At 34.2% G+C, this 20645-nt stretch overlaps 1 protein-coding gene and 1 long non-coding RNA gene across 2 annotated transcripts in view; one reads left to right on the top strand and one right to left on the bottom strand.

Moving 5' to 3' along the window:
• Positions 1 to 18309, bottom strand: part of LOC123672666 (angiopoietin-1) — a 54711-nt gene extending 36402 nt beyond the window's left edge. Inside the window, exon 1 of the mRNA XM_045606872.1 lies at positions 17799 to 18309. Coding sequence (XP_045462828.1) covers positions 17799 to 18013 — 215 coding nt within the window. The 5' untranslated portion in view covers positions 18014 to 18309. The remainder of the gene's footprint in view (positions 1 to 17798) is intronic.
• Positions 13640 to 16483, top strand: LOC123672668. The gene is made up of 2 exons (XR_006746342.1): positions 13640 to 13849; positions 16282 to 16483. It is a non-coding gene; the product is annotated as an uncharacterized LOC123672668 (long non-coding RNA).
• Positions 18310 to 20645: the final 2336 nt, after the last annotated feature.

Genomic DNA, 20645 nt, shown 5'->3' with positions numbered 1-20645 from the left:
GAAGAGCATGTAGTGCCATTTGCCCCATACATTGGTGAAAATTTCATTTTTATGGACGATAATGCCAGACCCCATCGCGCGCGCATCGATTGAGCAGGTTTGGGACAACCTCAATAGAAGGCTGAGAAGTTCAGAAAATCATCCAGCTACTCTTAATGACTTAGGAATCCAACTCAGAGAAATCTGGAAAGGATTAGATCAAAACATTTTAAGATCACTCATTTTGAGTATGAACCGTCGTTGCCGAGCTGTAATTAACGCAAGGGGTGGAAATACCAAATATTAAATCACATATCAGCATTCCAGTATTTTGAAAATTGTTTATTTCTCTTCTTTCACATAAGATTCGGTGAAATCCTGAATTTTTCTTCCATTTAATGTGTCTTGTTTCGTTCAAAACCTTCTCGAGAGAACATAAAAAATAAGTTATAAAGTCAATGTAGAGTTAACTTTCATTAAAATTGAGATTTTCAGAATGTGCGTTAATTTTTTTGCGCAGTGTATTTTTATACCATGAAATTCTTCTATTGCGATAAATTTCAGAGAATAGCATTTCTGGGAATTGCTGATGAATATTTTAGTGGAATTTACAGCATTTTATCGATGCAAATTCTAAAATTCGAGTGGAGAAATGTCAAATGTTAACATTTCTTAAGCCTATTTAAGGATATATGCTATACCAAATAGAGAAAAATTCATAACCCACAAAGCAATTTTATGAATATTTCCAACAATAAATCTTGTAACTATGTAGGTTTTTATTTGTACCAACGCATGAATTGTATTACGCTTTTGTTTCACATGGGTTTTCTCCATCACCTTGTGTACGTACACACATTGAACACGATGAATGATAATCCTACGTTTTTTTTAATTATGTTGTATATGAAGGTAAAAACGAAGAACAAAATGAAGAAGATAATCTTTGACTGTTACACCGTGCTTTTACATAGATTGAAAGATTATCAAAACCTCTATCGATGGTTGTTCTAATATGTATCTTTGAAAACTAAAATCCGAGAGAACAAACATTGAGATATTATCCACTTAGTTCTAAAAAGTTCATAAAATTACCTTTGAATCCATATTGAGAAGTTTAATTAACAGAGACGTACCTATATAGATCGACAATCTTAGTGTTTATTAATTTCACAATGTTATCTTGATCAATTTTCTTCCCTAATAATATAATGATAAGTTATTCTATTTATCTGGACCCTGTAGCATTAGCCACAGGGAATAGATATACAGAATTCTTGCCTGATCCATTTAATTCAATAATATCAGCAACATTTTATCTTGATACTATCGATATTCAAGGTATTTCTTGAGGTTGAGGCATATTCTTTATCTGAACTGATCCAAATTACATGAAATTACTAACTGAACTTTCACTCTTTTATTGAATTCGAGATTGGAATCAGATGAAGAAAAAAATTGATTTCCAATTATTTTTTATCGTCCAGATGATGATATTTTTCAGTTGATATTCGAAGTTGCATTATGGAATTTTTATTTTGCTGTGTCTTTTGCACATTAGCTTCTGCCAGTTGAAAGATTTTTAAAAAGGCATTCATGAGCCGATTGCGCACTTGGAGACTTAGGCTATTTGTATAGATATCTGTGCTTTCCCCTTTTTTATATTCCTCTTGTCATTTTTATTGTCTAGTTGTTTGATATTTTCTTGAATATTCTTTAGTACATTATTTCATAAGTTATAGGTGATAATTTGAAATTTTCAAAGAAAAAATTGTTAATTTTTCCGAAGCTACCATTTCTTCTGGACGTGAGCTACGCCCTTGAAACCTCAGTATGTTTTAGATCGTAGCTTGATATTAGAAAAACGTTTTTATTTGAGGGGTCTGTGACGAATATTTCAGGAGATATAACGATTTTTGTAGGCAAATTCAATTTTTTCCGAAAATCGAATCCAAACTTTTTTAGATCATGACTCGGTCTTCAAAAAATGTCTATGACAAATATTTCTGCAGATATAATGATTTTTGGATGGAAATTCGATTTTTTCTGTTCTTCCCAAAATTTCGAGTTCAAATTTCCTCAAAACTATGAGGTATACGAAAAATCGGTGAGCGGTGTCTGAATTGGCGATGTCTGATCACCCGAATTTCGAACTCACCTGAAAATTTTTTTGTCGAAAAAAATTCCGTAAAATTTTCCATTACCCCTCAGAAAATTATACAAAAATGAAAAGATCCTTCATGGGGATATTGCATCATTTTTTTGATTGATTCGATTACGTAGATCACGAAATTGTTATCAGTTTGGTGATTAGTACATTATTTCATAACTTATATGTAAAACTGTATGGTTTTTATATGTGATCAGCTTAAATGAATAAAAAATTCTCTAAACCTAATAGTATTCGTTTATTCCATATCAAATAAAAATTGTCAATTGATAATTCAACAATACGTGGACATATTTGTGATTAGAAATTGTTATTACTTATTCGAACTTTCGTATTTATGTTCACTTCTCACTTAGTAGGTTATTATAAATTATTCAATGGAGTTTCACTTTTGCTAGACACACTATAGGATTCTGTCACTAAGATCTGGGTATGTTTATCTCGGAAAAGTTTCTTTTGTATCATTAATTCCATTTCAAGGGAACATATACGAGAAAATTACTCATTCTGGGAAAAACTGGACCTTTCGGATTTGAATAAAATAGCGGTCATATACAGGGTGTTCCAAAATGAGAGGTCCAAAGTAAATGAGAGATTTCTTGGATAATTTTAAGAAAAGAAAGTCCTATACACAAGGGCCCACAAACTATTCGTTTTCGAGATACAGGGTGTTTTTTGTCCTACTTTTTGTGATAATTATGCCAAATTATCGAATCTTCATTAATTTTCGCTACAGATTGGGTAAATAAGTACCAGAACTTTTGATTAACTCATCACAGCTTAATAAAGGGATCTTTATAATAATTTGGATTATCTCGTGGATTACTAGAATTGTTCGTAAAAATGTTTAAGAATTCAAAACTTAATTTTTTAAATAATAATACTTGTTCCCCAGAACAAACATAAAATACAAGGAGTTTAAAGGTATGTACTATTATTTCCACTCAGTATCATTTCAAATAATGATTAAAACAAATTGTTCGAACATTCATTCACTCAGCGCACAAAAAAATATAAACTATGGATGAAACCCAAGAAGGTTTATTTATTGATTTTTCCTGAGTTGATTTAGAAGCAAAAAACATCGATTTGAAATTTATGAGGCAGACTAACGATACCGCAATTGTTCAATAATAAATGAACCTACGTTTCTAGATCGATAATCAATTAAATATTCATTTACTATGTCTATTGTAATCCAGTTTTACCGAAGTGGAATATCAAACGAGTAAAATATTTCATTATAATATAATAATTGTTATTCGATATTAAAAATAGTGGAAAATTGGACATTCAATTTTGATGGTTTAAAATAAAATGATCAATGAATATATTTAATACGATTCAGGTAAACAACTTTAGTATATGGACATTTCGTATTTATATAAAGTTCATAGATAAAGTGAGTAATCCATAAATTGTCACGTCATGTCACAGAGTTCAGATTCATCTTCTTCTTCTTCATGTGCCCTGTCAGTTTTGTCCCACGTTGGCGATCACCAGTTCAGATATGTGTTCAAAATATTGGATATATTGAAAGAAAAAGTATACCTGCGATGTTTCGTGAAAAAATTAATATGTCTTCGAAGGAGCGCTCAAAAGCTCCTGTCAGCTCTTTTCTTTTTTAATATAGCTCTTCAAAATGCATTTCCCTCAGAACCAATTAAAAAACATTTTTAATTGAGAGATGGCAGCTTGAGCTATAGTTTCTCTATCTATTGAAATTATCATATCCTTTGCGTGTTAGGTGTACTTATTAATTTTAACGTAATTGAGTAATGCGTTCAATACATGAATGAAGCTTGAGCGAAACTAATGAAGAAATAAATTATAATCACCCTTGGAATTGTTTCAAATTACGTGATTGGTTCCATTTCAGTTGAGAAAAGAGTGTAATAAAATTGCAATTTCTCATCTTTTCTCGTTAAACTGAGTAGTTGCAGGAAATCATTGCATCTTATTATCTGTGCACCAGTTGTAACGCTGAAAATATGTTTCCTGGATATGTAACTGCAAAAGAGATCATAAAAATCGTTTTTTCGATATTTACCTACATCAGAAAGTCATATATTTTTTTAGATATGTAATTTATAATCTTTTCGTCAGAAAATGATGTCTCTATCAAATTGTAATATGAAATCAGATTTTTTTTTGGTTTATTACAAGCCATATATGCAGAAAACAGTCGTGTATATTCTTGTTGTTCAAAGAACTATTTCTTAAGCTACAAATTCCTAAATGTTATTTCTAAACATTTCGATTTCAATCCCTTATCTAAAAAACATATGAATCTAAATTTTATAAGTGGCAGAATCGTGGATATATAAATTTTATATCTCACCATTCTATAATTTGTTTGTTTACTGAAGTTAATTGTGTGAAAATCCCCGTAAAACATGAGAAGAATGTTCATTGAAAAAATTTATACAAATTTAATTTTCTTTGTTAAAGGAAACATCTTAGTATGTGATTATTTTTTCTTCGTTTAACGTAAACAACCTTAAATTTTAATTATTTAATTCCGTTAATTTGGCCTCTCACTCTGTATAGTTCATTGTGGCGATTTTAATTGGCCTACTCACGCCTACTCGTTAGTAATTTAGTGTTTGAAAAGTCTCGAAAACATTTCTATCGAATTTCTCATATTCCTATACAAACTGGTGAATGTCCGAATTTTGTATAAATTATTCTGTTTGTTGTTTAATTGAATTCATGAAAGTATAATTCGAAAAAAATAGACCGGATTGCTCATAAACAATTTGAGAACGATTAATTTCTGTCACTTCAATTACGAAGGAATATTTTTCTCAAAGAATGAACCAGCTTTTCTGTTTCATAAATTAACAAGAATGGCATTATAAATTGGGAAAGATCAATTTTAAATTTTAATGGAATACTTCTTGAACTGTTTCCTACAATTTATTCACATCTCTTTGCTTCAAGGGGTTCCTCAAATACACTGCGCAAAAAAATTAACGCACATTAAGGAAATCTCGAATTTGTTCTCAATGATAATTATTTTTATCAGAATTATGCATGCATATGTTATCCACTTTCAACGTTTTTCTTCAATACAGATGTTTTTTCCCAAAAAAAGATGAGATTATCAGATTTTGAATGTATTGGCTCCATTCTGAAATCAGTTGTTCTCGACCAATTCTAGTGATCAATAGTTTTTCTTTCGTTTGATTTTCTACATTCGATCGCTATGCAACATGAAACACGCAATTTGACCCAAGAGGAATGTGCCCAAGCGGTAGTTTTGCGAGAAGAAGGGTGGACATACACAAGAATTGCAGAAAGGTTTGGAGTTTCCCATACAAGTGTGTCCAGAATGTTGCAGCGATTCTGGGAGACAGGTATGAATGTCCGAAGACCAGGACAGGGTAGACCACGGGTAACAACTGCCATTCAAGAACGTTACTTGAGAGTTTCTTCGTTGAGACAACGGTTTGCAACCGCTCGCCTCCTTCAAAATCAGCTTGAGCAAACTCATGGGGTGCAAATTAACACTCGGACAATAAGAAATCCCCTCAGAGAATATGATTTAAGGCCTCGTGTCGCGGGAAGAGGCCCAGCTCTTACCCCAGCTGCTCAGTGCAATTTCCTGAATACTACTGGTTTCGAGGAAGGATCGATTATGGTATGGGGTGGAATATCTTTGACTGCTCGCACAGACCTAGTGGTCGTTGATAATGGAGCTATGAATGCTGATAGGTATATAAGGAACATTCGAGCATGTAGTGTCATTCGCCCCATACATTGGTGAAAATTTCATTTTTATGGACGATAATGCCAGACCCCATCGTGCGCGCATCGTTCAAGAGTACCTTGAAGAGGTTGAAGTCTCTCGAATGAAATGGCCAGCAAGAAGTCCAGACCTTAATCCAATTGAGCAGGTTTGGGACAACCTCACTAGAAGACTGAGAAGTTCAGAAAATCATCCAGCTACTCTTAATGACTTAGGAATCTGGGAAGGATTAGATCAGAACATTTTAAGATCACTCATTTTAAGTATGAACCGTCGTTGCCGAGCTGTAATTAACGCAAGGGGTGGAAATACCAAGTATTAAATCTCTTATAAGCATTCCAGTATTTTGAAAATTGTTTATTTCTCTTCTTTCACATAAGATTCTGTGAAATCCTGAATTTTTCCTCCATTTAATGTGCCTTGTTTCGTTCAAAGCTTTCCCGAGAGAACATAAAAAATAAGTTATAAAGTCAATGTGGAGTTAACTTTCATTAAAATTGAGATTTTCAGAATGTGCGTTAATTTTTTTTGCGCATTGTATTTCTAAAATCTTATAAGACAAAATTTGGATAGGGTTAGTATCTGCAGTTTTGACAGCTCTGATATTCGATGGTTGAGACATTTCTGTGAAACTTTAAGTTGCGTTTTTGTCCATCGTTAACGAAGTTTTAAGTTATGCACGCCTAGAAACATAAGGACGTCAAATATAACTAGATTTGCAACTGCATACGTCAATTAAAAACTACCTAGTAAACATTTCAATTCAACTCGAGCAGGCTGTTCTCGTTGTATAATGAACATACGAATATCGTGAATATCTTCGAAATTAATTGAATAACGAAACAATTTCATGAAAGACAAGTTCGAAGATTGGCAACAAAAATCTGGTTTGACATTATTTTTAGCAACTGGGACGGTTGGTTCTGATGCCTTTTCGAGTTTATAATTGGTAGCTTGCACAATTTTAAGGTTGAAAAAGTCGAATATAATGATTTGAAAACTTGTTAGCAACCGGGGAGGGGATAAAGAGGGTTCCAAATCTGACCCTGACATTAAATGGAGAACTGCTTTAAAATATGCATAGCGAAAAGTCGTCTATTTTTTGTGTGAATATGCATGCATTCGGTGCTTATTGTGATTGGAGTGACAGGAATTGATAGGTATTTTGGAATTGATAACATCGGAATTGGTTTGATTGTGAGGAATCCGGTCTTCTTTTAATTTTTATAACTTTATAGATTTTATCAGGAAATTAATGTTTTTATTCATGAAGAATTCTAGCTCTACATAATTTGAAACAGAAAAAATGAATTCGTATATTGGATTGTGTCGGTTTTCATTTGATAGCAATTTTTTTGAATCGAAATCGCAAGATATCAGAATCAGATCTAAAGGGTGTTTTTTTAGAGCTATAGAATTTTAACTTGCAATAAAACAACGATGGATTATTCGATTGACATGAATTTTATTTATCCGCAAAATAATCTTGTGGCATTACATTTTAAATATGATTTCTGGCATATGACTGCCACGGCTGGCTCGGGTATAGTCCAATCTGGACGTCCAATTTTCGATGACTTTTTCCAACATTTGTGGTGCAGGTTATGCCATTTCGTTCTATTTTTTGTAATGGCGAAATTTCTATTTGTCAAATGTCAAAAATTGACAGCTTCAATAAGTGACAAGTGACAACTGGCCAGATAGCAGGCTATTCAAAATTAAACTGCTTATTGAAGATCCCTTTATAACAAACCAATCAATAAGTCCCTAGCTTAACCTAACCTAACCAGTAAAATACATTTCACATTAAAAATTCGACTCAATTCGTGAACATACACCTCCAAGGGTGAAACATGTGTTCAAACTGCTCCTGTAATTTTCCTGTGAAAGGATTAATCTTTGCTTCTGAAATAGGCTCTGCCATCACTTCTTCATAAAAGCCAAAGGTCTTTCCTTGGATCTTTCTTTTTAGGTCTGCAAAGAGCCAGTTATCACTTGGGGCCAGATCTGGAGAATAAGCTGGCTGGTCAAGAAGTTTGAAGCGCAATTCGTTCAATTTGACCAAGGTTATCATCGATTTGGTGTCGGTGTGGAAACATAATAAAAATAAATAAAAAACATTGACAAGACGAAGTGGTCATATAATTCTCACTCAAACGTCAACACGAAACATCATCCTGTCAATAAAACGTCAACTTCTCTCGCACCAAACATTCCTGAGTATCACGGTCCATATCTGCAAAATCTGCTTAAGTGTTTCTCGTAAAATTTTTATTACAGTTGGAAACCGCCTCAAATCCATCATACCACGGTCGTAAAAGAAGTCCATAAGGAAACTTTAATAAATCATCAACGCCTTTGTCCGAATTGCATCCTAAACAAGCGTGTACTGTCCGGACTTTGGCCCACTTTCACCATAGAACACACACGCATAGAAAAATCGTTGCAAAATATAAATTATCATTTATCTAAAATGTCGTTATCGGGCCGATCTTGTGAGGCAAATAAGTTATGTAGATTAGACATCACTGGACCACTTCCTTGATCACTAACCTGTTAATTTGATTAGTGGTCTCAAGCTGGTCGATTTCGTGCTTGATTTATGGGCCTTTGATGTTGAAAAAATTAAGTGCCGTTTTCAATTATTCGATTCTGTGATTCGCGCGAGCCGTTTGGCGAATCGATTCTTGCGAACTGGTAGACTTTTGGCTAAAGAGAAATTGGTGATTCATCGGCGTGTTATCATTCGGAAAGTTTTAATTTGTAATAGGAATTAAAAAAAATGGGAAAAGCGTTGGAGTGACGTCAGAAACTTTTGCGTGGTTGTTCAAATTCGTATTCGTAATTTTTTCGAGAAATTTCATATAAACTCAAGCTAATATGATGAAGAGTTTTCTAATGAGAGTATGTTCTGAGAGAAATCCGAATGCAGTGAATTCACTATTAGTCCAGTTAATGTGTTTTGCACAGGAAAGTTGTGGGGTAGTTTTGATTTCTTGTATTTTATATATATCTACAGGGTTAGAACTATTTATAGGGGCACTATATATTTATTCATCTATTCATCATGAATAGACTCACGCCTGAACAACGCTTGCAAATAGTGCAATTTTATTTCGGAAATAATAGTTCTGTGCGGAATACGCATCGCGCACTACGTCCATTTTATTTTGTTTAGCGATGAAGCGCACTTCTGGTTGAATGGCTACGTCAACAAATAAAACTGCCGCATTTGGAGTGAAGCTAATCCTCAAGTGTATGTCGAAACACCGTTACAGCCAGAAAAACTGGCTGTTTGGTGCGCTTTATGGGCTGATGGAATCATTGGTCCGTACTTCTTCAAAAACGATGATGGCCAGAACGTTACAGTCAATGGTGATCGGTATAGAGCCATGATTACTAACTTTTTCATTCCTGAATTGAACAACCATGATGTCCAGGAGCTGTGGTTCCAACATGACGGCGCAACATATCGCACAGCTCGTGCCAAAATCGATTTATTGAAAGACACTTTTGGTGACCGCCTAATTTCACGTTTTGGACCTGTGAATTGGCCTCCAAGATCTTGTGATTTAACACCGCTAGACTACTTTCTGTGTGGCAATGTTAAGTCATTGGTCTATGCGGATAAGCCACAAACCCTTGACCATTTGGAAGACAACATTCGCCGTGTTGTCGATATACGGCCACAAATGTTGGAAAAAGTCATCGAAAATTGGACGTCCAGATTGGACTACATCCGAGCCAGCCGTGGCGGTCATATGCCAGAAGTCATATTTAAAATGTAATGCCACAAGATTATCTTGCGGTTAAATAAAATTCATGTCAATCGAATAATCCATCGTTGTTTTATAGCAATTTAAAGTTCTATAGCTCTAAAAATAACACCCTTTATGTATTCATTTGAGTCCATTATGATTATAAATTTAATTGAATCCCGGTAGAATATTCAATCGTAAAAAAGAGAAGGAATGAAATTATCTCAAAATTCCTGTGGACAAAATGTTACTAGTCCCTTATATAAATAGTGGACTTACAACAACATTGTCCCACATATTCATACCTTGTTCGCTTGGCTTTTAGTAATTTATACAGCGGTTCTTCAGATAATAAATTTCGAAAATATATATGTGACCTTTCCGGTACAATATAATATTAACATGTAGCCTCAGTTTTTGATAATAAAACCGAATTTGAATGTATAATAAAGAAATTTAATATTGGCGTCTCCGAAATATAGATTTCTCACAATATTCTGGTCCAGTTTTCAAAAACCTGTTATTTTATTATTCACATATTCTTGCGATATGAAATACATTGTCATCGTGAGACATGATCGATTATTGCTGATTTCTTGATGATTTTGAATCGTTTTTATTAGGAATAAAACTGAGAACCTTCTTTATTCCACCTCATGAAAATTCTCATTGAATAATTTTAAGGACCACCCAAAAAATAGTGCTGAAGGAAAATGTTGATTTTTCTCTTTATTAAAATTACAAAAAAAAATATTGTCCAATGCTACTGTGCCACTGTGTCCGTAAAGTATGGAACAAATTCATTTTTAGCTAAACAGACCATTTTAAGAAATAATCCTGAAACACGTCGATTTTTGATTTTAATTTACCTTATTTTAAAATAATAATCTAATATACAGGGTGAATTACTTCCGAGTAATGACTTCACCGTCATTTTTTTTGATGGAACACCCCCATTTTGTCTCAATTTTCCGATTACTCTAGCTGAGCTGTTTCCAAAAATGTATCACATTTGATTCCAATTGGTACAGAGTGGACAAAAATACAATAGTTTTGTGTGTGCTCATAAAGTAACTCGTAACATTCTTTATTAGTTAAATTAACAATATCATCAAAAACACTGTCTAGCGGCAATAAACAAATAATGACATTTCACAAAAAACTAGACGACTATGTTTCTTTTAAATTGATAAGAAATAATTTCTTTCATATTCTGTCTGCTAGACCACAAGTACCAAACATGTTTGGAAACAGCTCATTTTTATTAATCTGAAAATGTTAAAAACTACAGGGTGGTACATTCAAACCAATTGCCGCTAGACAGTATTTTTGATAATATTGTTAATTCAACTAATAAAGAATGGTACGCGTTACTTTATGAGCACACACAAAACTATTGTATATTTGTCTACCCTGCACCAATTGGAATCAACATGTGATACATTTTTGGAATCAGCTCAGCTAGAGTAATCGTAAATTGAGACAAAATGGGGGTGTTCTATTAAAAAAAAAAATGAAGGTGACGTCATTACTCGAAAGTAATTTACCCTGTATATTAGATTATTATTTTAAAATACGGTAACTTAAAATAAAAAATCGACGTGTTTCAGGATTATTTCTTAAAATGGTCTGTTTAGCTAAAAATGAATTTGTTCCATACTTTACGGACACAGTGTATAAAATTCAAAGGATTAATTTCTAGAAAACTAATAGAGAGTATTATGTGATTTTGGAGGAAACAGTGAATCGAAGAGTAAAATTAGCAATGTTTTTCACATCCTGTCTTTTATCATATCTACTCAGAATTATAGGAATCAACGGATTATTGCACCTCATAGTGCAAAATTATACCTATGCACACCATCGGATATACAGGGTGAGTCTTTGACTTGTACATATATTTCAACCGAAGATTCCTGAGGTCAAAAGAAACACTTTTTTCCTTTATAGTTTTTTCCGATTCGGCCCGGTTACAAAGATACAGGCTGTTGAAAATCGATAAAAAAATGTGATTTTCAGCTATATCTCGTAAATGGTTCTATTGAAGGAAATGATTTTTGGAATATAGCTTTTCCTTGATGTGATACATCTTATCCGAACACAAGATTCCCTACACATCTTTCAGTTTCTTCATTATGAACATTACATCACATAAAAATACCAGAAATTCGAACAACCCAACTCTTAAAAATAATTTGAACGTTCATTGAACAATATTTGGCTAATTTGAAAAATAAATGTATTCTTCATATTTTCTCCTACAAAGCGCCGTTTTCGAGTAACTTGATCTTAAAAAAAAAAAATTATCTGTGAAATTCGAAAAATTGGGTACTTTGGCTAAATGCAACTCTGTTCTGTTGTGGAAAAAAAACCACAGAAATGAATATTTACTATGATGTCATGTTCTCAGATTTTAGAATTGAAGTACTAGCCAACTTAGTTTGAAAATGAAGTTATTTGAATAAGCTCACCTCAACTCTTCTATTTGATTACAAATTACTGAACTTTGACACAGCTCTTATAATAAGAAGATACATTAAAATCAACATTCTATTTTGAAAAGTCCAGATTTCCCATAAAGCCCATGTTCAAAAAAGTTTTCACAAAATAGTCCCATTATAATGGCAACAGTCAATATCCCACTAGAGACTGCTGCTATCGAACAATACTGTATTCTTCGAGGGTCATTCAAACTCACATCGAAACATACCACTAAGTACATACTAGACAAATTTTCATGTGATTGAGATTAAATACTTTTATTCTTTTGATATTCCATAAATTCATACTAGAGCATATGACATACTTCCAAGAGTGCCATAATTGTTTGAATATGAAAACAAATAGGTGAGTTGAAAGAAACAGGATATTCAACTGTGGATATTTATATTGAATACTTCTCATTTATTTTCAATGGCAAAATCAAGATGCATCAAGTAGTAGAGTTGGCTATAATGTAGGTACATATTATAGAACAAATTTGATTACAAGTGGAGTCTAACATTTTCCATTGATTACAGAGCCATAAAACTTCATTTCCATATTTTCACACTGGTGGCTTCAAAAATATTGATGCAGATCATTATTTTTATGAGATAGTTGGAACAAATCAAATGCTTCATTTCATAAAGGAATTACTTTCTATCAGAATGCATACTTATTTATTTTGTATCCACACAATTATTTTTGAAATTGTTTTTAAATTTCTCGAAAATATGTATGGAACTTCAATATTCTGTTGGGATTCTTCAAATCTTCGATGATTTTCATTGCAAACTAACATAATAATCATAATATCAAATATCATAATAACAACAATAGTGTAATCTGTAAATAGTGTAAATGAATATTTTAGGTTAGAACATAGATTATTCGAACTGCTGTGTTTAAATTTGCAACACTCGAAATTTAAGGTTCAAACTTAAAACCACAGACAACTAGTCTGTGTTAGAACTTTTACAGATTTATTTGAGAATGTGAGGTTAATTCAGTTAATTGTACGAAATGAAATAAACAACGATATATTATAAATGCGATATAATAAATGAATGGATATGAAGTATGACTATCAGAGCTAAGCTAATATGGGTGGTAGCGTGCTCAATTCGTTATGATGATCGAAAATGAAATAGAAAATCAAGAGAAAAATATTTAATCTTTATCGTCAATGAAATTGGGATAATTGTATTATAAATACTACTTTGTTCAACAAATGGAATGTTAAAAGTGAGTTTATGATGGTTTTTCCAATCTAGTAGCTTATTTCCAAGGTTCAAATTGTATATCTTATACTTGCGAAAACTTCAGTGTTCCGGTTACCAGGGGTGAATTAGCTCATTATGAAAATTTAAAATGGCTATATCTTTTTAACAGGGCCGAATCGGAAAAAATGGTAAATGAAAAAAGTGTTTCTTTTGACCTCAAGAATCTTCGGTTAAAATATATGTACAAGTCAAAGACTCACCCTGTATACATATAATAATAAAAAAAGCAATTCATTTCGAAATTGCTCCGGAAGTAAATACTTTTAAATTTGGCGATTCAAATGAGTTTAAATCGATTATAATGGAAATCTGGATTATATAAACAGGTGGATGATTCTACACGTCAAACCAGTTACACAAAATAAGTACGATGAAAATATTCGGCGTTCTCTTTTCCGCTATTTTCGTTATTTTGATTATTGCGATGGTGAGTTTCATAACATTATTGAATTGTTACTTATTCGCTTAAATTCAGATCACCGAATATGATTGTTAAAACGAGCTGATTCGAAATTTTGGGCAAATTTTTTTTTCCGAGAACAATGTAAAATTCAAACAACTGTTATTTCTATCTATAACATATCCATATTTTATAGGAAATTGTCGTAGAATAGATTTTTTTCGGCAACCGTCCGGGAAGTGCTCACTTCCCGGACGCTTTTTCTCTGAGAAAGTAGTATTTCCCGGCCTAGTCCGGAAAGTACGTACTTCCCGGACTAGGCCGGAAAAGAATCATAGAATCCATAGCAACCGAGATAACGGCTGACAGTTCATATGAAATTAGTTGTCAAAAATATGCATGTTTTTTTATCGTAATCGCAATAAAATATGGAAAGCAGCAGCGATAGTGTTATTTTACAAGGTTGCCGAAAAAATATTGTACGCAACACGCCCGAAAATGGTTTTTTTGGACTCACAGACTAGAATTTTGTCTATTCGTCCAAAAAAACCATGTTTTCCGGACTTGTTACGTAAATTACTATTCTCTATTTCAGTATCGTAATGAGTTTTCAGTTATATTTTTCGTTTTGTGGTTGTCTACACAGACTTCCAATCCTATCAAAATTCAACACACGTCAATTATTGTCAATATAATATAATTTGGATTCAGTGAAATGATTTGCGACATTATTCGCAATTTCCCTTAATTCTGTTGGTGTTAAATCGAATTCGTCAGACATAATTCGCGAATTTAATGCGTAATTATAAATTATTTCAAAATTCGAAACGTAAAATTCAAATTGAAATTCCGTAATCTGTCAATTTTCGTAACAGTCACATCAACTGTCAAGATCCAATACAAATGTCACTAGGATGTATAATCTGAATTTTTCATTGAATTTGAACAATATTCCACAAAACTTGACTCAAATAGAGAAAATATCGTCTAATACTCGTTCCAGAAGGCAATTCCAACACTCATGCGTTCCAAAACTCTCTCCTTCGTCGCTCGTTTTCGAATTTCGCATTCGTGTTGGAATAGGAGCCCATTCTGCAAATTGTTTCAGAATACACTATTTGATTTTTTATTTCTTGGAGTTGTTGGAAAATAGGAAAAATCTGAAAACAGTTGGGAATTTTTGGGAAATACTAACAATTCCAGGAACCACAGAATTAGAAATGAATATTTTGTTCTTCTTCTTCAATAACCACGATAGTGGTTTTTATGAAGAAGAATAAAATATTTATATTCATTGGATAATAAATATTTTGTAAATTTGTTCGAGAAAATGTCAATGTTATAGTTATGGCAGTACATTTCAATTAAATTTGTGATGCTGTTAATGTTTTCGAAATCAATTAAAAAAAAGTTATTGTGAAAAAATAATGAAACAAATTGAAGATCGGCACATCGACCTTTTGCGGAGGTGCATTTGCAATTCCAGGAATTAAAACGTATTTGAATGTGTACTTAGCGGTCGGAGAATTAAATGCAGGAGATTGTAATTTAATTTCTTCAGAAAGAATTCCTGAATTTCACTCCGATACACTTCATGGCTTAACTAATCGTAGGCTTTTTACACGAACGTGTTGTTGGAATATCTCGAATTAAGTTTGCAGACCTCGCCAGCACGACATTCTAAACTATAGAAAAGAAAAAAATCACAAATTGAGTTCTCTCTCAACAAGAGAAATTAACTTCGATTTTATTATGCCTTTTTGGTAGTTCAAAGTGCCTTATTACCACTATCTTTTAATGTTTGCGACAATTGTTTCGCCAACACTGTGAATCCTCTTGTTTCTTCGTTATTTAAATGCAAAATAACAACCCAATCGAAAATATTGGGTATTTTTCTTTCAATATCCTTTTTGATTTTTCTATGGTTCTGATTTTGCGACCAACTTGAAATTCTGGAAGGAGCTTGAAATTTTCATTTCAATTCAACACCTAAAGTCCAAACTCCGTCGTTAATTTGACGACGAAAATATTGAGTAAAATTTGTTCGATATTCTTCTTGAATTTTCTATAGTTCTGTTTATGCGATCACCATAAATTTTTGTTAGAAGTTTCAAATTGTCATTCTATATCCAAATACAAATTTTCATCTTTTTCGAATATGCAGTTTTGAAATTAACAGGAAACCAAAATTTCGAACGGCTCTATTCACGGAACCCCTAGTCGAATTTTGCTCTTTAATCAACCTCATCCCGGCATCCAAGATCCAAGAACCTACCCCGCAAATTTCAAGCTTCTAGGTCCTTCCGTTCGATAGTTTTCGAGTATACCGATTTGTCATCACTCATCAGTGAGTAGAACCTTATCGTTCGAGACCATTCCCGGTTCCTAATTCAAGTACACACATTGTGAAGAAATGAATTCAAAGTCAAAGAATTTATTGGTGCCAATTGTTTTTTTAGGCTGGCGTGTCAGCTCATAAAGGAGGTCCTGGTGGACCTGGGGGTCCTGGAGGACATGGAGGACATGGAGGTCCACCACCTAGTGGAGACGCCGGACCTGCCAGTACTCCAGCTAGTACTACAGCAGCTTCTTAGTGAAATAATGATTCGAGGCGAATTTGTATTTCATGCTGCCAGAAATAAATAAAATTGAATATTTCAATAGTATTGATTCATTATCCTTGAAAATGCAACTACATAAATGATTTTCCAATAAGAGGTTTCATTTTGAATAGCCCACTATCTGGGCAGATGTCGCTTTTAAAGCTGTCATCTTTTGACTTTTGACAAGTACAAACTAAGCCATTACTAACAATGGAACGATACGAGTTTCAACAATGCACTGAAATTGCTGAAATTTACTACAAAAATGGTGAAAATTTTGCACTTTTGGGTTTTCGTGAAGCACCTTCTCGACCGGAAATAGTGAAATTGGTGGCTAAATTTATTTTTCTCGAACGATATCAAAGATTTTTTGAAACTAAAAAACAAAATTGGTAAAGTGATCAACCCCTGCAATATTTAAAACTATCTGTTGATTCTGTTTGCACTTCAGTCCTTATGAAGGATTAATATTGATCTCGCTTTGATGTATGTAAGTAAAGCTAATTGAGTTTTCACTATTTCGCTCAAGAAATTATATCGAAATATTGTTGTTTCCTGTTCTTGAAGGTAAAAGAGTAAGGTATGTTTATTCTAGAAAACGACTATATGAATGAAACCAAACCTTGATTTCAAGAGTTCTAGAATATGTCAGATACCTACTTAAGGTTATTTGTATAGGTGAAATTCCAATCGGAACTGAAATTGATTTATGAAATGAAATTTTTCACTGATGATCAAAAAGGTGCAATTAGAGTAATTTAAAAAATTATGGAGACAAATTGTTCGATGAGATGTCTAAATTTACCTTGAAAAATATGGAATATTCTCTTTACGTAAAAAGAGTCAAGCATTGAAATTTTCGATAAGTATATCTTAGTCCTCTGAGATCAATTGAGCACTTAAAAAGTAGTTAATTGAACCATGAAAATAATGAGGAATCAGAAGATAAATGATAATCATGAAAAACTACGTGTTTGTGACAAATTTACTAAAGATACCCCTAAAATTATCGAAGAAAAAGCAAAATAAATATCAGTTTCGCGAATCTGTGCTTCTAATATTTAGGGCTTTGATAAAAAATTTCAGTTATCATAAAGAAAAATATAATTTTCATGGAAAGTTCTGAGCCCAAATAAAGAATAAATATCTCGCCTTCTTCTATGAACGGATGAGACGTCACTTTGACATGTAACCCCAGAATCGGTGAACACAGATATAGAAGGATATTTAAATCGGATGTCAATTTGACATCTAGCACATAGAGTAATTCAGAAGAATATATTACTCTTCAATAGATATACGTCCTAGGAATATTGGCACGAATAATACAAAACTTTTACCATCACCATAAACCCTCCAAGAGTCATACGCACCTAACTTTACCATCATCTTCACCCCCATTATCTTTCAAAACAGGCGGAATGGAACTAGTAGTACTAGCCCTAGCCGAAGTCTGGATATTCCTCTTGAAATTGGTCCTGTTAAACCCGGCACTGGTTCGGGGCAGTCTCGACGAAACCCCAAAAACACAGGGCGCGCATACACTAACGACAAAAACCGCGACAAGACAAAACCGGATACCTCTCATAGTGCATTTATAGGACACGTAAAACTTGTTGTCCAAATACGAAAAATTCAAACTTGCACGTGCGGGTGCCTTACCGTGAGCTCGTGGTACTTCTGAATGGGTGCTGGTGTTCCACTGACCACTCTGGCGGTCCACAGACACTCCAGATGCCGTAAGAACACTTTCACTCGCCGCTTCTGTTCTTGAAGCCCAGAGAGCAGGTGCTATCGGCGATCTGAATCAATGCAAGTCTTTGGGGTCAACGCTTCGAGACCGATCGGATGGGTTCATTCAAGATTCACTCCTCCGAGAACATCCTAGGTCAGAATTGCGTCATTACGACTGACAATTCTACCACCGCCTCCCGCGATTTATTGTTCTTTGTGGTTGCACCGACCATCATCGTTGACTTCCGGCTTGCGTAACGTTTGTTTTGGTATTTTTCTAGGCTTATCCGTTTGCTAATTATGGCAACGTAGGGTATATCCGAAAAGTTTGAGAGAAGCTTTAAAAAACAGCAATGAACGATTATCTGCTGTTATAGCGTATTCCTAGATATTTTGCAACTTATTTTTTGCGCTATCCAGCTTTCTGAGACTGGAGGTCTTGTTAACTAGTTACTACGCCAAAAGAATTGGTAAAGTATTGTTCCTACGAACGTGCTCCATGAAGTAGGTACCCTTAGGCATTCATTTGAGCGCTAAAATAAGAAAATGTCGATATAAAGGGTGTTTTTTTTTGGAGCTATAGAACTTTAAATTGCAATAAAACAACGATGGATTATTCGATTGACATGAATTTTATTTATCCGCAAGATAATCATGTGGCATTACATTTTAAATATGATTTCTGGCATATGACCGCCACGGCTGACTCGGATGTAGTCCAATTTTCGATGATTTTTTCCAACATTTGTGGCCGTATATCGGCAATAACACGGCGAATGTTGTCTTCCAAATGGTCAAGGGTTTATGGCTTATCCGCATAGACCAATGACTTTACATAGCCTCACAGAAAGAAGTCTAGCGGTGTTGAATCACAAGATCTTGGAGGCCATTTCACAGGTCCAAAACGTGAAATTAGGCTGTCACCAAACGTGTCTTTCAATAAATCGATTGTGACACGAGCTGTGTGACATGTTGCGCCGTCTTGTTGGAACCACAGCTCCTGGACATCATGGTTGTTCAATTCACGAATGAAAAAGTTAGTAATCATGGCTCTATACCGATCACCATTGACTGTAACGTTCTGGCCATCATCGTTTTTGAAGAAGTACGGACCAATGATTCCACCAGCCCATAAAGCGCACCAAACAGTCAGTTTTTCTGGATGTAACGGTGTTTCGACATACACTTGAGGATTAGCTTCACTCCAAATGCGGCAGATTTGTTTGTTGACGTAGCCATTAAACCAGAAGTGTGCTTCATCGCTAAACAAAATAAAATGGACGTAATGCGCGATACATATTCCGCACAGAACCATTATTTTAGAAATAAAATTGCACTATTTGAAAGCGTTGTTCAGGCGTAAGTCTATTCATGATGAATTGCCAAACCAAACTGATAATAAATCACTTGACAGCTGTTAAATCGGTCGCCATCTCGAAAAGTAATGCCAACTTGAAGTTATATACCTCGAAAAAAATACCCGTTACATAGGCGTACAACTTTGCTTCCGCCGTTTTTTCCGAAATTCGAGGCTTTATTCTAAAAATCTGGTTATACATTTATGATTCAAAGTATTGTCCATCGCTGGTCACTACTTTCTCCTATCTTTCGGGCAGCGTACGAATCCCGAGTTGAAAAAATTGATCATCTTTTGAAGCGATCCACGAATCGATCCAATTTTTTACTTCTTCATAAGACCAGAAGTGCTGGTCAGTCAGGTCGTGAGCTATTGATCGAAACAAGTGATAATCTGAGGGAGCAACGTCTATAAAATACGGCGTGTAGGGTAGGAATTCCCATTTCTACCTTTCCAAGTATGTCTTGATCACTTTCGCAACATGGGGTCAAGCATTGTAATGCTGTTAAATAACTTTATCATGTCTCTCGTTGTATTCCGGCCATTTGTCTTATAATGCTTGGCTCAAACGCATTATGTGCGTTTGATAACGATCGCCTGTGATTGTATCAGTCGGTTTTAACAACTCATAATACACTTTGCCGAGCTGGTCCCATCAAATACTGAGCATTACCTCGGAACCGTGAATATTCGGTTTGGCCGTCGACGTGGAAGCATGACCGGGATATCCCCATGATTTTCTGCGCTTGGGATTCTCCTAATGAACCCATTTCTCATCTCCAGTCACAATGCGATGCAGAAATCTCTTCCGTCTTTGCCTCTCTGTAACTGGAAAGCGAGCTGTAGATCACGTTATGGCGAGAATGGCCGGGAATAGATAGGGCACAATAGACCATTAGGTCACAGTTAGAAGTAACCTCCTTAATTAAATCTTATTATATTATGGCCACCTCAAACTTCAACCACAGCCTGACGGAACCTTTGCATACTTTCGATCAGATTGTTGAAGTAGCCTTGATCAATTTCTCTCCAGAGTTGCTGTAAAAACCGTCTGAGTTCTTGCAGTGTATGTCGAGGTCATTGATGAGAATCTAAAGCCATTGGTGGCTGATCCCAAGCGTGTTCAATG

The sequence above is a fragment of the Harmonia axyridis genome, chromosome 2, assembly GCF_914767665.1.
Source record: "Harmonia axyridis chromosome 2, icHarAxyr1.1, whole genome shotgun sequence".
Lineage (NCBI taxonomy): Eukaryota > Metazoa > Arthropoda > Insecta > Coleoptera > Coccinellidae > Harmonia > Harmonia axyridis.
Note: the sequence above shows the minus strand (reverse complement) of the source record. Positions and strands in the feature narration are given on the sequence as shown.